The sequence below is a fragment of the Rutilus rutilus genome (genome assembly GCF_951802725.1).
Source record: "Rutilus rutilus genome assembly, chromosome: 8".
NCBI lineage: Eukaryota > Metazoa > Chordata > Actinopteri > Cypriniformes > Leuciscidae > Rutilus > Rutilus rutilus.
In genome coordinates this window covers 19,071,305-19,097,978 of record NC_140222.1, presented here as the reverse complement: position 1 = coordinate 19,097,978, position 26,674 = coordinate 19,071,305, and the positions used below count along the sequence as shown (strand labels likewise).

Below are 26,674 nucleotides of genomic sequence, written 5' to 3'. Positions count from 1 at the left end.
TATAATAAAATTAATAGATTTATATCTTGTATATCAAAAGTGGTGATAGGTCAGTCTAATGACATCAGATCACTTGCAAACTGACACTTAGAGCTCATTGCATTGAAGATATAAGCATAAAAAAAAACAGGATTGATATAATTTAATATTTTTTTCAGAAGCCATTAACAGTCACACTAGCGAAACAAGTCGCACCGCATCATCAGCAGAGATCTGATTTTATCCTTTAAGTGTTTGTGGTAGAAACAGATTACGAGTCAGGATAGTCGAGCATGTCTAAAACTGCTAATTCTTTTAAACTATTACTCAATAACGGAGATGACTAAAACATCAATAATGCATAAAAAATACAGATGGCATCTTTACAGTATTTACAGTACAGTAGCCCTGCTGGAAGAAAAGCACAGCTAAAACCATCCTAAGTTGGTTGGCCTTCTGGATGGTTAGAGGGGTTTTGGCCACTTTTTTTAGCTGGTCAAGCAATGATCACCAAAAAAAATAAAAAATAAATAAAATAAAATAAATAATTTAAATAAAGTGGCAGGGCATTATTTAAGGTTTCCAGTGTTATACGTACCTCTTTATGGTGGATTTAAAAGTCCACTTTTCTGGCAAAATAAGGCATTTACTATTAACCATTCAAAATACACATTTTAACAATTTTTTTTTTTTAAAAAGGCCCGAAAAGTATAGCAGCCTCAGGCATCTGAATCACACCCTCATGAGATGGCCATTAAAAATGCAAACTCTGAAACAAATCCTCTCGCAAGTACACCCAAGTAATTGTTTTTTTCTCAGTGAATCTGAAAGATGCATATTTTCATTACCATTCGGACTGTCTCGAGTGAAAGTCAAATTTTAAATTGAAGCCTTGCCAACAGAAAGAAAGCCTATTAACAAAGACTGCATCATTTTATAGTTAAATGCCCCTGAGATTACAAATAGGTGCAATATATTGTACCCAATTTTCAAAAAAAAAGCTCTGCATCAAAAAGGGTAAAGTCCTGTAGTTCTCTTGCACACCTTAGCGTTTCAGCAGCATCAACAGACTGAGGAACCACAGCACTCCTAGAGCCTCGTCCCATCTACACGCAAACTGCACCAGTGCACCCACTAGTCATCTTTGTCGATGGCCCTAAACAACCAAAAGTGGAAATGACCCTGACAACAGAGCAAGGGCTACCGTCCTCTTCACTGTTTTTGCCATTCCTGTACACAAGGCCTCACACTCCCTCTTTTTGCTTTTAAGTTTTTTCCCACTAGGTCTCTGAATACATAGATCCAGCCCCAGTGTTCTTCACTCCAGTCACATTAGTCAGACATTGGGTCTAATCCAAAAATAAATACATGGAGTCTTTAGATACATTTTTAGACACGCTAAATACTGAAGTATTTTAAAACTTTTAACCTACATTTTTGGTTTCATTTCTAGTAAAAAAAAAAAAAAAAAAAGTAATTGAAGAGCCTTACACTGAAGTACACTTTTGCTGCCAAGCTCATGTAGAAAAGTTAAAAAAAAAAATGATAACAATAGAAAAAAACAAAACCCAGAGGAACGTTTTACTAAACAGATTTATTTGGTGAAAAGTCAGTCCTCAAGTATGACACACAAAATCAATCTCAGAGGACTCTTTTCGATAGTTAAACCAGCACAGGTGGTTGGGCAACACTTCAGTCTGGCAGGACATTGGCCATCATTGATCCGGTCGTGGGCACAAGAAAGGTCCATTACAATTACCAGGCTTCACTGCATGGATACAAACATTTAGCTTTAGTCAGTGCATTTAGCGTCATTCAATTTCAGAAACAGCACAAAACTCAAAGCATGAACAGGTTTTACTTGGAGCAAGTTGTATTCCAAGTATTATGAATCTTTATTTTGTAAAGCACAATCTTGGAATGGTGATATGGGCTAAATTCAGGTACTTTGATAAATGCTTGTCTTAAAGGGGTGATGAACTGAGAAATCAAAATTTACTTGAGCTTTTGACATATAAGAGATCATCATAATATAATAATATCCTGTAAGTTTCAGAACTGAAAACTACCTTGTTAGTCCAATAAAAGCTTTTATAGACATCAGGCTCAGCAAACGACTCGTTTTTCAAAGTGGGGAACTATGACGTCAAAGAGGATAAAACACCGCCTCCACAAAAGAAGATCAACGCCTACTTCAACACGGCCTGTTTAGCCCCGCCCACTGATTCGCCCAAACATGCTAAATAACATAGGACGACATGATGATTGCTTACCGGATCGAGCTACTTCCAAGCAATAAACCAATAAACATGCTGTTTACTAAATATTGTGCAGTGCCTGGTTGTGGAAGAAGACAGTCTGCATAAGCTTCCTTCGGATTCCAGCATGGTTAAACTTTATTAAATCAGTCAATCACAATTTCCCGACACGGATCTGCCAGCAACATGTAAGTAACCATACTCTAATGCCTGATCTGCGATCAGTGGTTTCTGTGTAATTATTCAAGTTCAGATTCTCTTAAAATCGTTCAATACTGTTTATGCATCAGTGACTAAATGATCAACTTCACATAATTTCTCGTAGTATTATGAAAATAATCCTTTTTAAACTGTTATTAAATTAGATTAAATCAGAAAGCGATCAAAGAACGATCCCTTTCCATTCGCCCAAGCTGTCAATCAAACAGCACAGCGCGAGCCGCGAGCCGCGAGAGCTTATCTGGACACTTACCAAACGAAATAATGACACTGTTACACTACACAACGAAGCTCTTACTGTGTATTCACATCGTGTTTGCATTGTGATTTGGTGTAAGCATTTGTGAGAGTGCAAAAATTGCGTTGCAATGATAAGATCTTTATTCACGCGATCAACAGACTGTCTGTCATCTGCTCAGTCAAAGCTCATCATGCTGCAACCTTTCATGTGATGGAATAGATTTAAATATAATGCTTTAAACGATACTTTTCACGATTTGTTAATCTCGATAGCTGTAATAGTAAAAACGTAGTAACAGTTTTCGAGAGAGTTCATGTAATACTAGCTATTTCATATGCAAGCATGTCAGCCAATCACAGCAGTGGGCGATTGCACTGCAGTCTCACAGCAGACACGCCCCTTAAAACGGAGCGTTCAAATCTGAGCCTGAAATCAGGCTTGGAAAAATGGCTTTTATTTATAAATTATGACAATTTTTGATGTAAAAATCATACTAACATTATAAGGGCACCCCAGGAAACATTATAAAATAATAAAACAATCCAGTTCATGACCCCTTTAACTATTTTATCATTCTCAATGTCAATCCAACGTAGAAACAAGCGCTGATTCGAGCACAGAAATTTAACATTAGTACGCAGCCAATCAGATCGTATGAATGATCATATGTTGATTAATGTGGTGGCTGAAAACAATCGTCATTTGAATATCACTGCCTTAAATTCATCTCTAGAGTTTACGCCACAGAGAAATGTAACCTGGCCAAAAAGAGGAAGTTATGTTGAAAGAGAAATTGGTCTTACTGCAAAAAAATATGTTAACCTTATTTACAAACATTTAACTTAATTTATATGTATTGCAATTAAATGCAGGCAAATAAAACTAAACTTATATCAACAAACACTATAGCCTAGGTAATTTACCCCTCACTCCAAGACAAATCTTTTAAATTCAGCGGTATTCAAAACAAGAAAAATAAGTTCACTGTATATTGAACTAGGCTATAAAATAAACAAATTAGGCTATGGTGGCATTCATAAAAAATATATAATAATAATAGGAATACATACCACATTGTAGTCCACATTGACGAATGCTGCAGCATTTCTCATTGTTCGGACAGTCACTGTCATCGACACACGGATCCTTACACACTCCTACAAGGGTTTTGACTGGACACACTCCTGGCTTTGCTATTTAAAAAATAAAAACAGGGAAACCAGATCACTGATTGCTGAATGTCTCATTCAATGCATGTTCTACTGATACCTGGGTCAGTTTTCCCCACATTACCTTTATATGGAGCTGTACACCGATGTCCACACCCAGTGCTGCAGCATTTCTCATCTTTCCGACAATCACTGTCATCGGAACACGCCTCAATACATGGTCTTACAACTCCAGGGTTTGTGTTTGGACACACTCCGGGCTTTGGTTTTGCTGTCATATCAGTGAATGCTGAATTACACACTGCACATACATATGCCTTCAGAGGCTCTAAATGGGCAAGGTGGTGGAAAAATATGGGATGGCAAAAAAAAATAACCTTTTGCATTCTCTCGCAATTTGTTGCGAGTTCAGACAAACAGGGTTTCAGACAGCTCCATACGTTAACATTGAAGGATTCCATTGAGCTTCAACCCAATTCCTCAAAATGAGCCTTATAAATCTCTCTATGAGCAGGCGACAGAGACAAGTCCGAATGGAACGTCTTTTCTGATTTTGCACTTTGTAGACGGTCCCTTCAGACTGGTCTCTCAGCTGCCTGCTCACAGAGATCAACTGATTCTAAATCTCGTATTAAATACAGTGTAGGATTTTCTCCCATCTAGCGGTGAAATTGTTTATGACTTCCAACTGAATATTACCTTCTAGCCCCTGCCATTCCGAGGGCGTTTTAACTCCTCCGGTGCCCGTATTATTTCAAATCTGGCGACAGTCGCGAGTCACCGTTAGTGTCCCGAGTCGACACCATTGTGCAGTACGTTCAGCGTTTACCTCAATTTGAGCGAGTACTGAGGCGGAGCAGGTGTTAGCAAGTGGATGCAAGGCTAATTTGCATATTCAAGTATCCACTTTTGTGTCCTTAAACGCTCTTTTTTTTGGTGTCGACACTCGACAGCTTAAAAAAAAAACACTAATTTGTTTTTTTTTTGTAGTTTGAATGCTGCACAGCTTGTCAAATAGCACCTTTTTTAAAAATTATAAGTCAGAAATCAGAATGACAAGGAAGCAGCTTCTCACAATGTTGCAAAACAAATTGGTTTTGGTTTTGCCTCTCGCGGTTCAAACAAACAGTGCAACCGCGTTCGCCATTACATTGTGCATCAAGTTCAAGGGTTATTCTTTTGGCGCAAATCGACTTGCGTAAGGCCGTCTGCCGGAAGCTAGTTATTTTAGTCGATAAAGTTAAATAGATATGTTTCGTGTCGAGGACTTTTATCATGGGTGGATGCACTTTGATGAACCTCAAATCTATATACTCAGACTCCCATTATAAAGCTTGGAAGAGCCAGGACTTTTTTCATCAGAAAGAATAATGTCATATTCACCTAGGATGGCTTCACTGCGAGTAAATCATGGACTAATTTTCATTTTCAGGTTAAGTAACCCTTTAATGACCTTCATTCATAAGAGATACCATTAAACAAGCATTTTAAATACTTTAAGTTGTTTCGACATTAATTTGGAAACTGTGCAATTACTACATTATAAAACATTAAACTTCAATGTTTTTTAAACAGGATTAAAATTACTGATTTTTTTGTTGATGCAATTAATTACTTGACAGCACCAAATATAAATACCTGCATTTGGAGCCATACAGTGACGTCCACATCCAATGATGCAGCACTTCTTGTCGTTCGGACAGTCACCGTCATTCACACATGACGTACAGTTTAAAAATCCTATATCAATGTCTTTGCTTGGACACACTCCAGGCTTTGGTTTCGCTGTCATGGGTTTAAATAACAGCATATCAGTGAATGTTGAATGACTCCCTGTATTTTGATAAAAAAAGTAAAAAAAAAGCTGATCCACAACATAATATATACCTGTATATGGAGCTGTACAGTCATGTCCACATCCATTACTGCAGCACTTCTCATCCCCTGGACAGTCACCGTCATGGAAACAAAGTTCAGCACAATGTCCTAGCATTCCGTCTTCCGTGCTTGGACACACTCCTGGCTTTACTGCATTTCAAACACATGACAGAAACCATAATTACTGAACGCTGAATGTCTCCATTAAAAAAATAAATAAATAAAAATTAACCATGAAAAAAAAAAAAAAAAAAAAAAAGTCTGTCTCCTTCAAAGTTTCACTTTTAATTTAACGTGTCACTTGCAGTTTTTAGTAATTATTTGTGAAACTCCATAGCAACTTTTTTTCAGTGTTTCTTTTGGAGGACCTGACATCTCCCTGCATTCAACAAGTTTCATTAAATGGCGGAACACAATCAAATCAGTTCCACAATCAAATCGTTGCATTCGTGTACTTCAGAGCAGTCTTTATCAGAAACATCCTCGACGGGACGCAATTCAGTTTCACCAGGCACCAACCAGCCCCTATACAGAAGATTCAAGAGGATCATCGGGGAGACCGGTAGTGCTTTTTCCACTTGTAAGACGGGGGTTTTGTATCAAACTGAAGTATAACAGCCACACATTTATCTGCATCAAGTTAAATAAGTTTAGAAATCTACCATTTATCCCTAAATTGTTACAAAGTGCCATTACAACACAGAACCTCAACCTACCTCTACTAGTGCATTGTAATGCTAATATATAACATGGACGTTGGTTAATATTTTGTGACAATTATGTTGAACATTTTAATACACAATAAAGAAAATAGTAACACATTTGTAGCAAAACAGACAGAACCCATTAAACACATGCAATCAGTCTTTTTTTAAACAAAAGTAGCTTATAAGGTAATACTTCAATAAATAATTACAAGTTATAATTATCCCCCATGCTTAATGGTGCATGTTAAAGGGGTAAAAAGAACAAGTACAAAACTGCAAGCAGCGATTTCAGGGCCATACCCCTGAAGAAACAGCAACAGCAGTGCAGAGCCAGAAAAACATAAACAGCACAAACCTAATGTACGGGGAAATAGCTGTTCAGAAGTAGAGGTGAAAAATGCCACTGTTTGCAGCTTGTGCCATTCAGTTGACACTGACTCACCAAACTGCAGAGGAGAGCCTTCAGTGTGAGTGTAACCATATTAAAATGCTAAATGTAGCTTATGGTCAACCTGATAGCTGAAGAGCCACATTAGAAGAATGGCATTTGGATAGCATGCTAAGCTAACTAACATAAGGCAACAAATACAGGAAAGGTCAACTAAGGAGAAAAATCTCAGGAATTTTAATTCATATCAAAAATCCATTCAGTCATTTATGTGCGGCTCGGTCTAAAGATCAAAGACAATTTTGGACAAAATTCGCTAACCTTGAGTAATGAAAACTGTTTTTCAACCGTTACTTCATATACTTCAATATGGCAGACAGTGACATTTAAGGAAAATGACAAATGATACATTGTCCAAATAAAGTACATCTCTGGAACACTAGTTGGCTCTGTTCAAGCTTCTCAGGACATGCTGTCGATGATTCCTACCGAATTTTGCTAAATTGAAAAAAAAAAAAAAAAAAAAGATTTGCAATTTATGTCAGAATTCAAAATGGTAGACACGTGAAACATATGGGCGAACTTAAGGGAAAATTACACTTAAGGTGCTTTATGCAACCAGCCAGGTGTCAAACTCAGTTCCTGGAGGGCCACAGCCCTACAAAGTTTTGTTCTAACCCTGCTTACACACTCATACACTTTAAATAAACCTGATGGACTTGATTAGCTGGTCAGGTGTGTTTAATTAGGGTTGAAGCTAAACTCTGCAGGGCTGTGGCCCACCAGGAACTGTGTTTGACACCCCTGCGATAAAGCATACCAATTTTTGTTTAGATTGATCAAAAGTTTGGCCGGGATACAGCCTCAGAACCTTTGGGTCGACATGGTGTACTTTCTGACGTCATGACTTTTGAACAAAGATGCATCTCAGTCCAAAGATTATTTGAGGCATTTTTTGAAGCATTTAAAATCTGAGCAAAATCTCAAGTAGCAAAAAATCAGAATAATGTACTTTTCAAAATGACCACTACTATAATGGCAGTCTTAATTTAATATGTTGAATGTGAGAAGCATGCATGTCATTTTTCTAGATCAAAAGGTTAAAAAGTTATAACCATTTGAAAAGTGAATATTTTAACTGGTGGTGGCACTATAGAGAAGGTCCTAGAGACTCCAAAACAAAAAAGTGTTCCAAAGATCATGATTTCTCAGTGTTCCATTTATAGGGCTGCCATGAACTCCCATTCAGGAGGAATAATAATAAGAATAATAATAAGAATAATAATAAATAATAATAATAATAATAATAATAATAATGTAAACTTACAATTACAATAGGGGCTATCCTAAAAAAAATTAAGTAGACAGTGAGCATACATCTGGTAACAGTGTAACCAAACTATATATATATATAAACAACATGCCACACATAAAAACTTAAACTTCACTATTTAGAACAACAACATACAAAGACTGGACGTACGCCAGACGTACAATGGACGTCTCTACTGCATACCTAGTGCCTAAAGTCATATTTTGTTTAGGTTGTTTACATATTTTCTTCGCGCTGTAATGAAGTTAAAAGATCTCACCCTTGAATCGATCATCTGGGTTTCTTAAGCTCCAGCAAACAGAGGAACACAATAAAACAGCGACCAACGAGCAGTAAAGCTGAGCTGTCATCCTGAGGCCTGCGATCTCTGCTGGAAATGCACGGAAATAGAGGGTTTTAGCGCGCTTATTGAAAACGCGTTTTAAAGATACAACTTTAGAGTTTGAGGTGCGACTCCAACCAACCTGGCTGTATTTATGGTGTAATCTTAAAGACGCTGATTAGCTCGTTCAGGTGTGTTCAAGTACTACTTAAGGGCGCGTAATAATTACCGTAATTAGGAGATGACAATACGAGGCTTCGGTGCGTCACAACTGTTTTGAAACGTTTGCCACTAGTGGACGATCACCCTATGATCACACCCATTAACAAAAGTCAATGTTTTTACCTGATCAGATCAGTTTGGATCAGTTTGATAACTTCATATTTTATAGCCTATTAGGGCATAAATAAAATATAATTAGAATAATGTAAGTAGCCTATACTAAAACGTATCAAATACAATGTGACTTTCTTGATATAGCCTATAGGCTATATATGAAGAGTTCAGATGCAAAAGCCTCTAAAAGCCATTTGAAATGTTCTTATAGAATGATCATTTTTATCAAGCTCGTATATTTAAGTTCAGTAATTTCACTTAAATGATAATTAATAGGTAATCTTCATTGCCATTTAAGTGAAATTATTGAATTTAAATATACAAGCTTGATAAAAATGATCATTCTATAAGAAAAAAAAAAAATATATATATATATATATATATATATATATATTAGTGCAGTCAATCGATTTAAAAACATGTACTAATTAATCAAGTTTTTTTCTGTTATTAATTGCAATTAAAAACATTGGAGTTTTTTATATTTTTATATTGATGACTAATGATGATGATGATGATGCCTTTTAACAAGTCTCAGGAGATTTTTGTAAAGAAAATAAAGAATTGTGAAAAGAAATTGATTATTTTTGCAGACTAAATTTGCCTATATACACCCTAGAAGATGATCTGAGAACACAAAGCATACACACACTCCAAATATAGTATATTAATTTTATCAAACACATTTATAAAACATATTTGATACCCTGCTACAAAATCCAGTTTGATGTGTTTTTTTTAAGTGCTTTTGTGCTGATTTCTGCTGGTGTTGTTTATGATTTTGGAAGCTGGGAGATCAGTTTTTATATCAGCATATAAAGGCCATCATATAGGCTGTTTTCTACTGAAATAGACACTGTCAAAATGCACTACAGGGCGTTGCTTCTGAGGGAAATGAGAAGTGTGAAAAGAAAAAAAGGCTATTGCAGAAAATACTGCACTGGTATTGCCATGTAAATGCATTAGTATACTATATATCAATACACCATGCTGTCTGATTCCATTGCTTTACTGTCATTATAAAAGGACATCAAATAATTATGATGATGATGAAGTTGTTTCTACTGGAAATGAGTCAAACATTCCTCTAGGAAGTTGTGGCTTAGACGCTTAAAATGGCAAATGTTTATTCATTGTGAAATAATGAAGTTCAGAAACTAATACAAATAGCTTGATCACACCAACAAATGTGTGAAATTTAGTCAAGTGCTTCATAAACATGCATTGGGGATATTTTGGGAATATTAATTTATTTTTATCAATCAATAAATTCCACTAGAAACAAACCTTGTTGTATTATTTTAATTTAATACTGTGAAGCTGCTTTGACACAATTTGTATTGTGAAAAGCGCTATACAAATATACTTGACTTGACATGCTGACCATATTTTATATGCCATACTACAGATATTGTAGTGGAAACTGGAAACTGACATGTCATGCTGTCCTAAACTTTTGCTTTTAAATGATGACTCGTCTTACAGTTTCTCTCTGTCTCAGAAAAAGTTGTGGTTCTTTGGATTGCAGTTCTTTGATTATTATGCTGAGAGTATAGTTCCTATCCATATTGGCCTATAAAATCACAACTTTTCATTTTCTGTCGGTCTTAGTGCACAATGTAACTGCAGAAAAGTCAAGTTTTAAATAGGAAAAATATCGAAATTCTTTGCACATTTTTTTTGACAGAGATACTAACGGTCTAATCAGTTTCAGGGATCTATGCTAAGCTATGCTAAAAGTGCTACCGCCAGACCCGGAGATCGGATGAATAGATTCGAAAACGGTAAAACCTTACCCAACTCAAGGGGAACTGGCAAATGAGCCTATTTCCATAAACAGTGGAGTGTTCCTTTAACTGCAGCTCAGAAAATTCTTGCCTTATGTTGGCAACCTCCACACTTTAGCTTGCACTGTAAAAAAAATAAATGTGAAAAAACTGTATTATTCTGGCAGCTGGGGCGCCAAAAAATTACCGTAAAGTAACGGCAAAAAACAATCTCATTAAAATACAGTAATTTTCCATAATTAAATAACAGATTGTATCTTTTATATTGCATTAAATCTTACGTAATTATTGGGATTTTTAACGTTTAAAAAAGACATATACACCTTTAAAACAATTAAATACTGTAAATTTAAGGTTTTATAACATTATTTTATATAATAATGCTGTCTATCTACAGTAATTGTCTTTTAATATAGTTTTTCTGTGTAAAATAACAATGAAATTATGTATTAAAATGCACACAAGTACATACATTCAAATACAAATGTTTGTAAATTTACAGTTTTAATTTTTATTTGTACAGATCCAATTTCACAACTTTGACCAATCTCTAATTAAGTTCTTAATAATAGCAAATGTACAGTCAATTTCTTTTAAATTAACTAAATGTATGAGTACAGAATACCTGCACATTTACAGTATTAGTAATTGAACAAACACTAAACATCAAGATAAGTGATTGATAGGAAATAGAAGCTTAGTATATAACATAACAAAAATATCCACAATAAAAGGCAATTACCGTATACCTTTACAGTATAACTTATTTGAACACATTTTATCCAAAGTGACTTACCAATTAAGATAATAATTAAAGATAATAAAAAGCAACAAGTGCAGTGACAAGTCCCAGTTAGTCTAGCACAGTACACATAGCAAGTTTTTCTTTTTTTTACAAACATTTAGTATTATTGGGTTAAGTGTTTACGAAAAAGATGGATCTTTAGCAGTTTCTTGAAAATGTGTTGAGTTGCGCCGGTCATTCCACCACCAGGAAACAGTCCAGGTAAATGAAAGTGAAAGTGGTTTTGTGTCTTTTTGGGATGATGGCACCACAAGGCGCCGTTCACTTGCAGAACACAAGCTTCTGGAGGACACATAGATCTGAAGCAGTGAGTTTAGGCATAGGGCTACCTTTAAAGACAACTCTTGCTGCAGCATCTGGATCAGTTGCAGAGGTTTGACTGATACTGGAAGAGCTGCCAAGAGAGCATTACAATAGCCCAGTCTGGATAGAACAAGAGAGTTGTGTAGCTCCGATAAGAAGGGCCTGATCCTCCTAATGATAAGGCAAATCAGCAGGATCACAGCAAGTATGTTTTGGCTGAAAGTTGAACCATAAGCAGTTCTGTCTTGGCAAGGCTGATTTAAAGGTGAAGGTCATTCATCCAGCAAGAATTTTCCATCAGGTAGGCTGAGATGCGAGCAGCAACCGTCAGATCATCTGGCTGGAATAAAAGGTAGATTTATGTGTCATTAAGATAGTAGTGATAGGAAAAGTCATGTTTCTAAATGACAGAGCCTAGGTAAAAATAAAGAAAAAAGAAAGAATGATGGGTGGAATCTAACACAATCGTGATCTTGCTGTAGCAAATACAAACCTTGTGCACACTTTTAGTGCAATCATATGGAATCAGAAGAATGTTATGAACATATGGAATCAGAACCATTATGATTTTTATTTTTTAATGAATTCTTCCCATACTTTGTTTGCCATGATCATCTGCTTTCCATATGACCTGAAATCACTCACTCACACACACACACACACACATGGTCTATCAATACCAGGTGGTATTTTGTAAAAATGTAGAAGGACTTAACTTCAGTATAATTTCATTTTTAACTTAAGACTGCTCATGTTACTTCCGACCCCGTCAGTTGGGACGAAAGTAACACACAGCCGGGTCAAAAGTAACACAAGCTAGATTTTTTGTGTTACTCTTGTTTTTTGTTGTTGTTTTTTAAATTGCCTAAATATATGACCTTGTTAACATGTAACTGCAAACATATATTTTTGGCCTTTATATTTGCAAAAAAATGTTAATTTACATTTTCATTTTAAATTTCAGTTTCATAGTGTTTCAAAAATAACCCAACAGTACAAGCTTGAATTGTTTAGAATATATATATTTTTTTTTATTGGCAATGTCAATATATTTTATAAAATGTGTTTTCAACTTGAACAATATGAAATTAAATTAAATGACCATAATACAAATTATCAACATAATGTAACAATATCATGTTTCCATCAAGCTGTTTTTATGCATAAATTTAAAATCTGCATAAAAAACATCAGGATAGAAACCCTGCAAATTCATAGGTGGAGGTGGAAAAGCTATAAGGCATGGCTAAAACCTAAATGTGGGTAAATAGAAACAGATTGAGTGAAAAATGGTGACACAGAAATCAGCTGATTTAAATGTGAACACCCTCTCATAAACATCTGGTTGAATCAGACCTCTATCTGTCTTTCTGACCCTCACTCTTGCCATATTCTGTTGGTATAATATGACATAAACATATTTTAATAAATGCTGCAACACAGAGAAAGTCACCACATTAGCAGCGTGACAAAAGAAACACTTGTTTTCACTATAGCGGGACAAAAGTAACAAGTGTTACTTCCGTCCCGGAACTCCTGACATTTAAACCCGATTTACTTTTATACAGAAAAACTCTGACAAGGCAAACTTCAGGATGTGTTACAGCACATAATAACCTGTAGATTGATCATTACATAAAACGAAAAACACAACTTGTAATTAGAAAAAAAGTACCGCTTCAGTAATCTACTTATCATACTCGAAAACTACTTTGCGGACCTAACCGCGGTAAACGATGACGAAATCACATGATATTTGGCAGCTCCATCAAGGGTTGCGCATACTAAACGTGCTGTCATAGCTTGAAATGCTAACATAGTCAGGGCTCTGAGAAAATCGCTTTGTTACTTTCGTCCCGCGTTACTTTCGCCCCGGTTCTAACCCCTACCTATTTTTAGTAAAACTGTGGTTATTACAATGCGTCGAGGGCAATTTTTTACAATAAAAAATCCACCAAAAACGCGTTTACTACAATTTTACTATAATAAAATAAAGTATGTTTTTTAAGAGAAAATGTTTCAGCTTCCAGACAGTGTTTCAAAATGTCCCGCCATTTGAGAGATTGATTTAATTTTACTGACTATCATAACGAAGATTTTATACACAATTATGGACTTTAATATGATTAACAAGTCTACTAAAGCTTGTTTTAGATCTTAAGTTAACAAGTTAGAGATGTGGGTTCAACTGATCTTTCTTAAAACAGATCGATGATTGAAAGACGCATGCTGCATTTTCAGTGTTTTGCCCTCGACGCCAGTTGACTGAATGAATGAATGAATGAAATCTTTATTTCGAACAATTAATAAAATAAAATAAAATAATAATAAAATTAAAAAAGACGATGTAACCCTGACTTAATTTCAGGATTAATAATACGAATTGTATATAGTTTATATCAATCATAACGTGTAGTTATATGATTGTTAACTGAAATATAATGTAAGAGGAAAAAATAAAAATGAATGTAGAAGAGGAATAATTCGAATAAGATGTATTATAGAATTGACCAATGAGAGAAGACTGAAAAAACTCCGCCCTGCTGAGTCACTAGAAGCAGCGCGATCTAACGCTGAGAGGAGAGCAATAAGCTAGATTAAGTATTCTCTTAAGAAAAGAAGGAAATAGGTGTAAATTGTTGATTTTGTCTAGAAACGGTTTGGATTTCATGAAGAGACAGTTGTGTTGAAAGAATCCAGTTAATTTTATGTTCGTGTGGATGTCAATGTTCAAGTATTATCGTCTGGAAATACTGGATGTGGTGAGTTATTGTTTGATTGCTGTTTATTTTGAAATAAGCACAAGACAATTGTGATAACAAATGTTTATTGAAACTGTAAGATGTTTGTGTTATTTGTATGTGATTTTGCAATGTTAAAGTTTAATAGTTTAGTTAATTAGTCTCACACGGAGCTGTAGTTCACGTGGCTTTGACGTGATACACGTGAGCCTGAAAAAAAAGAGAAGTTAATGCAAAATTATTGTAAATATTGTATTATGAGAATAGTGATTGTAATATAAGGAAACTACTTACCTAATGGATATTGAACACAGATAAATATATATTGTGTTGCGATCTCTGGCTTTTTAATAGGTCAGGTTTTTTGAATTCATCGGAAAGTTCCGTTGATGGCGAGCCACCCAATCGAACGTTAGGAGAAGCAAGAGGACAGCAGAGACCTAAAGTTGTTTTTCATTCTACCCTTCAGGAAGGATGTTTTTTCCTTTTCTTTTCTGAATGGAACTGTGAATTAACAGATGCATCGTTGGATTTGAGATAAGTGACTGAGCGAAATCTGATATCAGTGACTGATTGAACTGAACTGTGATTTGATTTCAAAGAGTTTTCCTTGAGGGGGTTATCTTATACACAGTGTATCTGGTGTTACTAGGGTTAATTCACTGTGACGGTAACAGGTGACTGTAAACCAGTGATAACTGATTATTTGAAGAGTTTTTTTATTTCTTTTACATTGAAAAAGATGTGATTTATTTGTTGTTTTTATTTTTCTATTGTTGATTTAATTGTTTCTTTTGAAAAGGCCTACTTTTATTTGGGGAAATTATTCAAAGTAAAGTACTTACCGCATTATTGGCTCCTGTGTTCTTCAGTGAATATCCACTACCTCCAGTAGCCGTTCCTGTGATTTTCTGGTGCGCAATTGGTCCGTTTATAAAGCCCAAAGTGTAAATAATTGTAATGCTGTTTTGCTATTAGAGTCTGCTAACTAATACAGGCACTTCATTTTGAATTATTTAATTTATGTTACCCGCTACAACAGCAATGCGTATGACTTGTTAATTGACGTAATTGACAATGACGTATTAATTGAGCGGTCTTAAATTTAACGAGATCATTAAACTTTAGTGTGCAAATTTAAATATAGTAAATTAGTATGCTCATGATATCCTACCCATACTAATTGCTCTTTTTTGGAAAGCGAAAGAAAACTAAAATTCTCGGTACAGCAGCATTTGTCCAACATTTTATCTTAACCGTTCTATTTCATCAGAAACGATCTGTAAACAGGGCTTTAAGTGTAAAATACCAAACTTGCTCTTTAATTAAAACCATATCAATATCATTCATGTCTGTTGGCTTTTTATTCTTAGAATTGTTAACAATTTCAATAATCTCAATTTCCTCAGCTGGTTTAAAAAACATAGGGGTTATTGTTTAAATAATCCACTGCCTTCACCTCAACTTCAGTCTGTGGATTTTTAATTACATCGGCCAGCTTTGCTCCCACACTTACAAAGAAATTATTAAACCGATTGACCACATCTTTCATGTTGCTTAAAGTCCTCTCATTATCTATAAAATACTGAGGGTATTTTTTATTCATTGGTCCATTCCTTATAATATTATTTAGCACTTTCCATATACCCTTGATATAATTTTTATTATCATTTAATATTTTATTATAATAATCTTTGTTACTTATCCTCATGACACTGGTTAATTTTATTTTTATATCTTTTGTATTTTTTGTATTGTATTGTATTTATTATCAGCTTCTTTAGTTCTGTGTTTTATAAATTCTTTATACAAGGTGTTCTTTTTCTTGGAAGCATTTTTTAATCCTTTTGTCATCCATGTCTCTCTTTTAATTTGTGCTTTATAGTAAATTGTTTTAAAGGACAGTGTTCATCATATAATGATTTAAAAGTGGAAATGTTGCATATGCATTATTGGTATCAGTCTCATCATACAATTTTTTTCCAATTATATGCAAGTAATTCGCTTCTGAGTGTATTTATTGAGCCAACTTCTAATTCTCCTGTAACTAATCTCATTAACTTCCTTATACTTCACATGATCACAAACACACATCACAAAAACTGGCAAATGATCACTTATGTCATTTAGTAACAACCTACTCTTTAGACTATTGTCCATTCGGTTTGTGAATATGTTGTCTAGAGTTGCACAATGTGATGATATTCTGCTTGGTTTAGTTATAAGTGGGAAAAGACTCATGCTAAACATTAAATCGATAAATTCATCTGTCAGTTTATGCTTATTGGGATTTAAGAGATCTATATTAAAATCCCCACAAATGAACACTGCTTTTTGATCATTCTTAGTAAATAGACTTTCCATACTGTTCATGAACATTTCGATATTTGAACCAGGGGCTCTGTATACACAGCTTACAATTACATTTTTCTTTTTTTCCAAATTAATTTCGACCGTTATTATCTCCATCACATCATCAATGTTGATTGTCATATTTTTCACAATTTTATATTTTAATCTTCTATCTACTACATACAATGCCACTCCACCTCCTTTTTTATTCTCTCTATTAACATAATTAAATTCATATCCATTCAACTCATAATCAACACCTTTCTCAGAAGTAAGCCAGGTCTCAGATATGGCTATCACCTGGAATGGCTTGTTTAAATTACTCAAGTATTCTTTGATGTTGTGAAAATTTGCATATAAGCTTCTGCTAAATTAACTAGAAAAATGCATTTCCGGAGGAACAGCTAAGTGTGCTTGCTCGGGTGCGGTTCACTAACGTTAGCAGTTGTGGATAAGGGTGCGTTGAAGTTTGCTTGATCTGAGAATTTCAACAATAGTACTTTTTTCAAGATTGTGCAAAAAGGTGAAAAGTTATGTGCATTAAGAGACATGTCTGCAATGTAGACTAGTGCCAATGGCATTGTTTATGTGGCTTGGTTGTTGGTTTTGAAATAATTGGTTATGAATATACAGCAGAGAGTGGGAGTGTTTTGGGTGATGAAATAGTAGCCTATTGAAAAGAAGTTGACAGTCTTCATTTACTGTATTCAATAAGCCAATACAAAACTCACCCAGCTGTTCTGTGGTTGAGTGTTCCCTTCAAGATGGTTGTCATCACCTACACAGAAACGCTGATTTTTATAGCCTACAGTCCTCATATTGTAATTAAATGAAAAACGCTATCAGTTTCACTATTAGCTTACTCTAGTGATGCAATCGCATCAACATGGATAACGCTGTTTGGCCTTGCCTAAATTTATATGCGCCATATGCTAGAGTTACACATCCCGCTTCCATTTCAGGGCTTGAATTTCGGTGCGGGAATGTGGGGATTGCTCATAATTTAAACCATTCCCACAAGGTTAGCTTTTATAGTGTGAGAAATTCCCGCACAAATATATTCGCTTCATCTCAGAACAAATGATTAAAAAAAATAAATTCACATTCGCGAGAAAAAAGATGTCAAACTGTCTTTTATTTTCGAATTTAATTCCTCAATCAGCGCTGGACCAGCATTCTCTGTCTTCCGTTGAGCCCTGGTCGTAGACAGATCATATGTTACACGCTGTCAATGCAGTGGTCTGCGTTGCGCTGATCTTATTCGCACTATCGAGTGTAGGTGCAGCATTCTAACATTGAGTCATAATGAGCTGTTTGTGAAGAAATTATCCGCTTCCAAATTATGTAATTTTAATAACGAAATTGAAACATTAAAAAAACAATTTGCTCTTTATGGTGTGCGAGTGATAGAGCGCGGCAGCAACAAACCAATTGATCAGCTTGCAGCGTAACAACATTGAATGCTCGGCCGAACAGCTGATCATAGCAGTACAGGGCGCCTTATTATTTTTCATGTCCATAAATATATCTAATAGTAAAGCTAATGCAAGGGCCAGAAATCAATTAATCATTTGCTGATACGTCCTTGTCATCAAGGAGAGCGCAGTTCATGGTTGCATAGCAACGACAGACGCCACGGGAGAGCAAGCTTGTGGAAAGGAGACAGCAGCGCGCCTGCGCTTTCCACTTGTTTTTACACATCTAAGGCCGTGTGTCCACCAAAGTGTTTTTCACGCGGCTGGCGTGTTTTTTCAATTGTTTTCAATGGGAGCGCCGTGTTTTTAAAACGCCATGAGCGTAACGAGGCACTGAGCGTCTTTTTCATGCTGAAGCGCTGAGCGTTCGGCGTTTTTTACAGGTCGCCGAGAGTTGAAGAATGTTCAACTTTTGGTAAAACGCAGCGCTCATCACTGTCACTTTTTACCCAACCGTCCAATCACAGTGGAGGAGGGGCGGGACTAATACCACACCGACCAACCGCGTCTGCCACATTCTGCTTGTACAACGTACGTCAACAGATGACAACAACAAGCATATTAACGGAACAAAATCATTTAAAACAAGAGCCAGAGAAAATACATTACATTGTATTGACATTTTAATATAGAATCAACACAGAAACAAAGTATTTGTGAAATGAGATATTAGTAACACTTTCGTGGATATCCCGTATCATAACAAGCAAAGAGTCTCAACTGAAAAAAACGCAACGCTGGCAAAACGCTCTCAAGCGCCCACAGCTAGGCGTTTGCAGCAGAGCGCCTAGCGTTTTCAGCTGGCTAAAAACGCTTTGGTGGACATGCGGCCTAAGGTGCGTTCCATTCGACAGGGTCTATACGCAGTGTTCACTGCTCCCCTACTCCCTGAGCACGGTATATCAGTTGAAGTGGACTTCACTGATAATAACTGCTCATTTGAAACGCCCTGCAAACGTTAAAGAAAGTCAACGACAGGGTCGTGCAGATTATGATATAACATAAATATATAGGACTACATTCAGATTTTTATTTTTATTATTATATTATATATTTACAATTATATTGCACTATTTTACAACTACCTAAAATAAAATCACTTTACTTCACAAACTAGCTAAGCTGGCTGCATTCACTGAGGTAAATTATAATCATGAAAAATAGTATAATATTCACAACAATAACCGTTAAAAATTAGCCTGGGTTTCCCCATGCTGCCTTGAGCGCAGCGCGATTTTTCACGACAGTCTGGATACCATGGACCAGATTTTCCCCTCAAATAGGGAACCAATCACAGAACGGGGAGGGAGCAGCAAGACCATGACGACATCTATGCGACACACCGAAGCAGTTTGTTTATATCTATGGATCCAACATGACAGACGTAAAAATATATGCATATTTTTTGGAACACATCTACAAAAATATGCCTGTATTTCAAGTTGATAAAATAATTTAAAATCCACATCAGTTTATTTGTGCCGACGCGCCACGCCCTCCCAGGATCTACACTCACCTAAAGGATTATTAGGAACACCATACTAATACTGTGTTTGACCCCCTTTCGCTTTCAGAACTGCCTTAATTCTATGTGGCATTGATTCAACAATGTGCTGAAAGCATTCTTTAGAAATGTTGGCCCATATTGATAGGATAGCATCTTGCAGTTGATGGAGATTTGTGGGATGCACATCCAGGGCACGAAGCTCCTGTTCCACCACATCCCAAAGATGCTGTATTGGGTTGATATCTGGTGACTGTGGGGGCCATTTTAGTACAGTGAACTCATTGTCATGTTCAAGAAACCAATTTGAAATGATTCAAGCTTTGTGACATGGTGCATTATCCTGCTGGAAGTAGCCAACAGAGGATGGGTACATGGTGGTCATAAAGGGATGGACATGGTCAGAAACAATGCTCAGGTAGGCCGTGGCATTTAAACGATGCCTATTTAAAAAGGGGCCTAAAGTGTGCCAAGAAAACATCCCCCACACCATTACACCACCACCAGCCTGCACAGTGGTAACAAGGCATGATGGATCCATGTTCTCATTCTGTTTACGCCAATTTCTGACTCTACCATCTGAATGTCTCAACAGAAATCGAGACTCATCAGACCAGGCAACCCTTTTTCCAGTCTTCAACTGTCCAATTTTGGTGAGCTCGTGCAAATTGTAGCCTCTTTTTCCTATTTGTAGTGGAGATGAGTGGTACCCGGCGGGGTCTTCTGCTGTTGTAGCCCATCCGCCTCAAGGTTGTGCATGTTGTGGCTTCACAAATGCTTTGCTGCATACCTTGGTTGTAATGAGTGGTTATTTCAGTCAAAGTTGCTCTTCAATCAGCTTGAATCAGTCGGCCCATTCTCCTCTGACCTCTAGCATCAACAAGGCATTTTCACCCACAGGACTGCCGCATACTGGATGTTTTTCCCTTTTCATGCCATTCTTTGTAAACCCTAGAAATGGTTGTGCGTGAAAATCCCAGTAACTGAGCAGATTGTGAAATACTCAGACCGGCCCGTCTGGCACCAACAACCATGCGCGTTCAAAATTGCTTAAATTACCTTTCTGTCCCATTCTGACATTCAGTTTGGAGTTCAGGAGATTGTCTTGACCAGGACCACACCCCTAAATGCATTGAAGCAACTGCCATATGATTGGTTGATTAGATAATTGCATTAATGAGAAATTGATCAGGTGTTCCTAATAATCCTTTAGGTGAGTGTATAACGTTACCTAGGCTACTTTCACTTTTAAAAATTCATCATAACCGCGCGTGCGCAATCTGCTTGCAGTTGTCGAGATGGATGCTGAGGAGTTGAAGAAAAGAATAGCTAGAGGAGATTGTAAAGTTGTCGACAATATGTCATCAAAAGTCCAGTGTGTGGGAGAAATTTGGAGTTATCTGAAGAAAATATTGTGAAAGACTTTGCTGCAAACATTTTCGTGTTGGATAGCCGCAAATGTGGAACTTCATCCCTGAGGAAGCACGCAGAAACTGTGGTAACAAAGCAGTTCTATCGAACGGTATTTTTCATATTTAACACTGTTAAGTAACTTATGTGTGGTGTGCAGGGCGTGTTTGAACCCAAAATGGTCAGATGTAGGCTAGACGAAATTGCGTGGCATATAGTGTTGTAGCCGCGTCTGTTCGATTGGTAAAATGTTATAAGGCACTCAGTTTTGTGGTAACGTTAGCCATGTTCTTCATGTACCGGCCTTTTGACAGCTTCGGCTGAAGTTGTCCTTGTGTTAATTGTAATAATATTAGCTCAAAGGGGAAATATTAATAATAATCCATAATTACTAATTATGATTAATTATTAATATTTGGGTCAGTTAATTAGATTAACTTTGAGGTAAGCCAAATTAATATTACAATCAATTAATCAGTTCCAACAAACTCTTTGATTATTTATTTATTCTAAGGAAAATGTATTGTTCATGGTCGCTGAAAAATAATTATTCCTTATGTACAGCAATTAGCATGTAGCAAGATCAAAATCGTAAAAGGGACTTTGTATGCAAACAGAGGATCAGAAACCAAATTCATAATTGTGCACAAGTTTTATTAACTAAATCACAAACATAACTAACACTAAACAAACATAAATACATTCATACATCCATACATACATGCATAGGTAAAGGGGTGAGTTATGTGGAACCGGAAACAGGAAATAGAACTATGGAATACGATCTATTTCAGTATGGAAAGAAATGAAAGAACCATCAGCTTATTTCATAGCAATCTCATCAAAGAATACTTGCATGGCAGTTGCAATCGTGGAAAATTCTTGAAGTGGATGAAGATTGGATTCGTTGATGGGTCTATGACTTTGAAGAAAAGCATGGTAGCTTCGAGCACATGGCTGTTGTGAGTCGAAGCCTGCTGTCCTGGTTTGAAGACCAGGAGTGGATCGTTGAGTCAGTGATGGTAAAGTTGCAGTTGTTTTCTAGATTGAAGAAAAGTCTGACTCCCTTTTTGGAGTATGAAAGCATGGCAGGCATTGCTCAGGCCTGTTTGGGCCCAGGGAGCTGGGCCCAAGTGGGGGGGAAGGGGTCCAGTCCCTCCCCCAGTAACAGCAGAAGCTGCTTTGTTGTCAGATGAGAAGCGTTGAGAAGAGAGGGCGGTCACTGTGGTCAGTCTCTAATAAAGCCTGAGAATGGCCACCCCTCTCTGGGTTTGGTACACTGTCACCAGGATTTACAAGCCTTTGTCTTAAGCGTGCTCACTCGGACTGGCATGCTGGATTGTTGTTTAATGACACTACTAAGGAAGATTCTTAGTAATTCTAATGTGTTGCACAGCTATTGGCATATCATGTACACAATCATTTCGATCTTCAAAGTACCAATTTATCGAGACCAAACATGGTATAAGTGGGGTTACATAGACAGTTGGTCCTGTAATAACTACATAGTATCAAAGAGATCATAGTATCAAGTCAAGTCAAGTCAAGTATATTTGTATAGCGCTTTTCACAATACAGATTGTATCAAAGCAGCTTCACAGTATTAAATTAAAATAATACAAATCAACAGAATTATTAAAAGACAAAACACACAACAGTAAATCATTCTCAAAATGTTCTGGAATGCCTGTTCATTTCATGTCAGTCAGTTCATCAATAAATGAATGCAGGAGAGTTTGTTCTGATATCTGTGGCAGAGTTAGTTATTGTTAGCATTCCTGAGAGTCATAAAACATCCTATCTGATCGCGGCCATGGCAACCAGGCCCCTTTCGCCCTGCCTGGGGGGTTGGGACCCTGCTCTCGGATGGAAGTTTTTAAAGATTTGTGTGTGCATATGGCAAATAATTGTGTCTGATTTGTCTCAGTCGCTACATAATTGTCGTGTAATAACTTCTGTATGACCTAGCAATAAACATTTTTGTAAGTGTGTCTATAATGTGATAGTCTAAACTGATTTTATTTCGGGTGCGGGTCGGGTGTCGGTTCTATTTTAAGCAGGTTGGGTGCAGATTTTAATTAGTGCTGCTGTAGGGAAACGGGTCGGGTGCTGTTTTAAGCACTGCGGGTACGGGCGGATTTACAAAATCGGACCCGTGCAGGACTCTGGTGTACACATAAATCTCTGACCCATCGTCGTCTTCTTCGTTGAATAACTGTCGCTCTACATACGTCATCTGGTATAATTGAAACGATTGGCTATGAGCTACGTACAGGCGCATTTGATAGATATTTGTACCCAGCTAACACAGTTACGTTGTGAAGACGTAACCGGACCAGACCATATTCGTCGTGGCGACGTTATGTGGTACGTCACAAGAACGTGATGAGGACGTCTCAATGACCAAACTGGTATGTTGCGAGGACGTAACATCAAAGGACCATATTAGTCGTAGCGACGTGCCACATGACGTTCCAGCAAAGTAACTTTGTGATTCCTGTATTCGTCGTGACGACGTTATGTGGTACGTCACAAGAACGTGATGAGGACGTCTCAGTGACCAAACTGGTATGTTGCAGGGACGTAACATCAAAGGACCATATTAGTAGTAGCAACGACCAAAATACACTGCATAGGCCTACATTTAATCAGCATTTCACGAGTTCACACTTACAAATAAGTCAGATAGAATAAATGCGTATTTGGCGTGCTGTCCGAGGAGAGGGCTCCGGGCTCGGTATTTGGCCCGAACCCAGAGTACTCCCCGTATTCCTGGCTGTGAAAGAACAAGCCAAGAGTGAGGAGTCGGGGTGGTGGAGGGATGCTGAAACTGTCAAGGAAGTTAGGTGAGTTGACAGAGTGAATATATATATGCTCCCTCTCATGCTGATAGGGTAGACATGGTAATTGTTTGATGAGTTGATTGATTGATTGATTGATTGATTGATTGATTAATTGATTGATTGATTGATTGATTGATTGATTGAACGTGCTCCTCCCGAACTTTGTTAATAAAACATCATTTATTCAGTGTGTTACCTGTACTATTGTGTGTGTGCACCGTATGGATCAATGTGTCACACACGTGTGCCTCAAGAATCAATCAACTAGAAAACATTTATATAATTTATTAATCAACAGTTTGTTAATGACATCTCCCAGATAATAAATAATGAACATAGAATTTTTACCATATATATATTTTAAAAGTTAACAAAATTATTGAGAAGTGACAATTTGGCATTTATTTTAATTAATTAGATCTTGGAAATAAAATGAAAACAAATTCTACTGAATCAAAAAGTCTTATTCGTTTTCAAAAAGTAGGAGTGTTTCATCGTCATCATCATCATCGTCATCATGCTGCTGCACACCTTTTCTCTGCTCCTGCTGCTGCAAAATGAAAAGTATATTTCAGTTTTATACAATTAATTGCACTTTTTTTTTTTTTTGACTTTTACATTTGTCTTTTACAAGTGTTAGATTCAGCTGGTCAATATAATTTATTTAAAATATGATGGTTTAATTACCGGTATATTAATCATGTAACTATAAATATACTATAAATCCATAAATAATAATTAATTAAAGTAATCTTAATAAATACATTGAAAAATGCAAATTGTAAAATTAACAAATGTAATTGTATTTACTAAATGGCTCAAATGCAGGAAACAAATAAATGCAATAGTGATTTTATTAGGATAAGTGGATTAAAAAATAGGATATAGGGATTACGTGAGAAAACCAGTTCTCTTCACACTTCATAACAGTAGGTGGCGGCATGCACCTATGATGTTGGTTCGCAATCCGCCATTAAACAAATAAAGAACGGACGGTTGATCGGCAGTTGGTGAACGAAATGAAAAAACTGCAGCTGCGCTCTATGTGAGTAACCATGAATCATATCTTTCATTTTTATATTTTATTTGTTACTATGAATGTCAGATGTCAACTATATGTAAATTATGACGAGGTGAAATGCGCTAATGTTAGCTTATAGCCATGAGCACCAACGTTTTTTTACCAAATTTCAAAGCATGATCAGTTATCGGTAATGATACGTTGTTTATTAGGCTATTGCAAATGTTTTAAAATGGAACTTTACCACGACGTCCTCACAACGTTGTCATGAAGTAATGTCACGCTGACCAAATGACGACTAACTGACGACGTCGTCACAACGTACTGTGTTAGCTGGATAGCACCCAATAAACGGCTCTGGGCATTCGTAAACCATGCCTCAAATACGAGAAAATGTACATGTGGTTCCCAGACCACGTCTCAAAGAGAAAGTGGCTGACGTTAGCCAGGCTAGTTAAAAATACTGTCATTTGTATAACAATGGCGAAATGTATGAATACTTGCATAAGTAAACTCCTCCATCGTTAGTTATGACCGTTCTGACTGGTGATGACGTGGTGCGCGAAATGACAGTTGGGTGATCATCGCTCTCCACTTCCTGTGAAGTGATGTATCAATGTTCCCTTATTCCCCATGCCGTGCGCAGTGCCCTTCGAACTGAACATGTTCGCTCCCTTCAGATTGGAATCTCACTTAAGATGGCGGAAAACCCTGTGAAGTCCACTTAGCAGTCCACTTACGGTCAAATGGAACGCACCTCTAGAGCGACGTTGTTGATTGTTTGAGCATGTGACTGCGCGTTTCTCCTTGTTTTCTATTGTTATGCGCAGCCTCACATTGGAGTCTCGAGTTAATGTACAAAGTTTGGTTTCGATACATGACAGCGTTCCTGAAATATGAACTACTTCCTGTTTTGGCGACTACACCGCCGATTTCGTTTGGCTGTGACGGGCAAACGCTTCAGAAAATCCTTCTAGTAACTTTTGTGAGGCTTGGTCCAAGGATCATGTACGTCAAGTTTCGTGAAGTTCGGACCAAATTTGTGACCTGTGAAACTTTAGTTTCACTTTCTGTTCAATCCACTATGGCGGACAAACGACATGGACTCGTGATGTCATCTTCGCGAGCAACTTACACCGGTACTGACCGTACGTTTTAAAGTTGGAACGGTGTCTCTGTCTCAAAGGGCCTAGGCGCAGGAGCTGGCCAAAATTTTTCTCCCGGGAATAATAAGAAGAAGAAGAAGAAGAAAACTTAAGAAGAACAATAAGTGTGCTGCTTTCAGCAAGCACACTTAATAATAATAAGAAAACTTAAGAAGAACAATAAGTGTGCTGCTTTCAGATGACAATCCATAATCAGTGTGATGAGGTTCAGTTCAATATTGATAAGGAAGGAAGAAGACAGGGGTCGGCTTGAGCTGGGACTCTCGTTTATTCACGTTTCTTTATAAATAAACAAAAGGTGCGCACAAAGCGCGTTCACCGTGCACATGCACAGCAACAACAAACACAATAACTCAGAATTCTCTTGGTGATTTTCTCAGCTCCCAGCAGCACACAACGAGGTCCCAGCTCGTCTCTCTCTCTCTCTCTCTCTCTCT

At 36.8% G+C, this 26,674-nt stretch overlaps 1 protein-coding gene and 1 long non-coding RNA gene across 2 annotated transcripts; one reads left to right on the top strand and one right to left on the bottom strand.

Annotated features, from left to right (window-relative positions):
* Nucleotides 1-1,554: 1,554 nt before the first annotated feature.
* On the bottom strand, nucleotides 1,555-8,668 carry LOC311296196 (uncharacterized protein). Its single transcript, XM_084417873.1, has 6 exons — nucleotides 8,432-8,668; nucleotides 5,754-5,894; nucleotides 5,505-5,651; nucleotides 3,991-4,137; nucleotides 3,768-3,890; nucleotides 1,555-1,747 (listed from the first exon to the last, which is right to left on the bottom strand). The coding sequence occupies exons 1-6, from the start codon at nucleotides 8,520-8,522 to the stop codon at nucleotides 1,695-1,697; spliced, it is 702 nt and encodes a 233-aa protein (XP_084273999.1). The 5' UTR covers nucleotides 8,523-8,668; the 3' UTR covers nucleotides 1,555-1,694.
* A 5,400-nt stretch (nucleotides 8,669-14,068) lies between these two features.
* Nucleotides 14,069-15,231, top strand: LOC311296304. Its single transcript, XR_014628559.1, has 2 exons — nucleotides 14,069-14,487; nucleotides 14,821-15,231. It is a non-coding gene; the product is annotated as an uncharacterized lncRNA (long non-coding RNA).
* The last annotated feature ends 11,443 nt before the right edge of the window (nucleotides 15,232-26,674 follow it).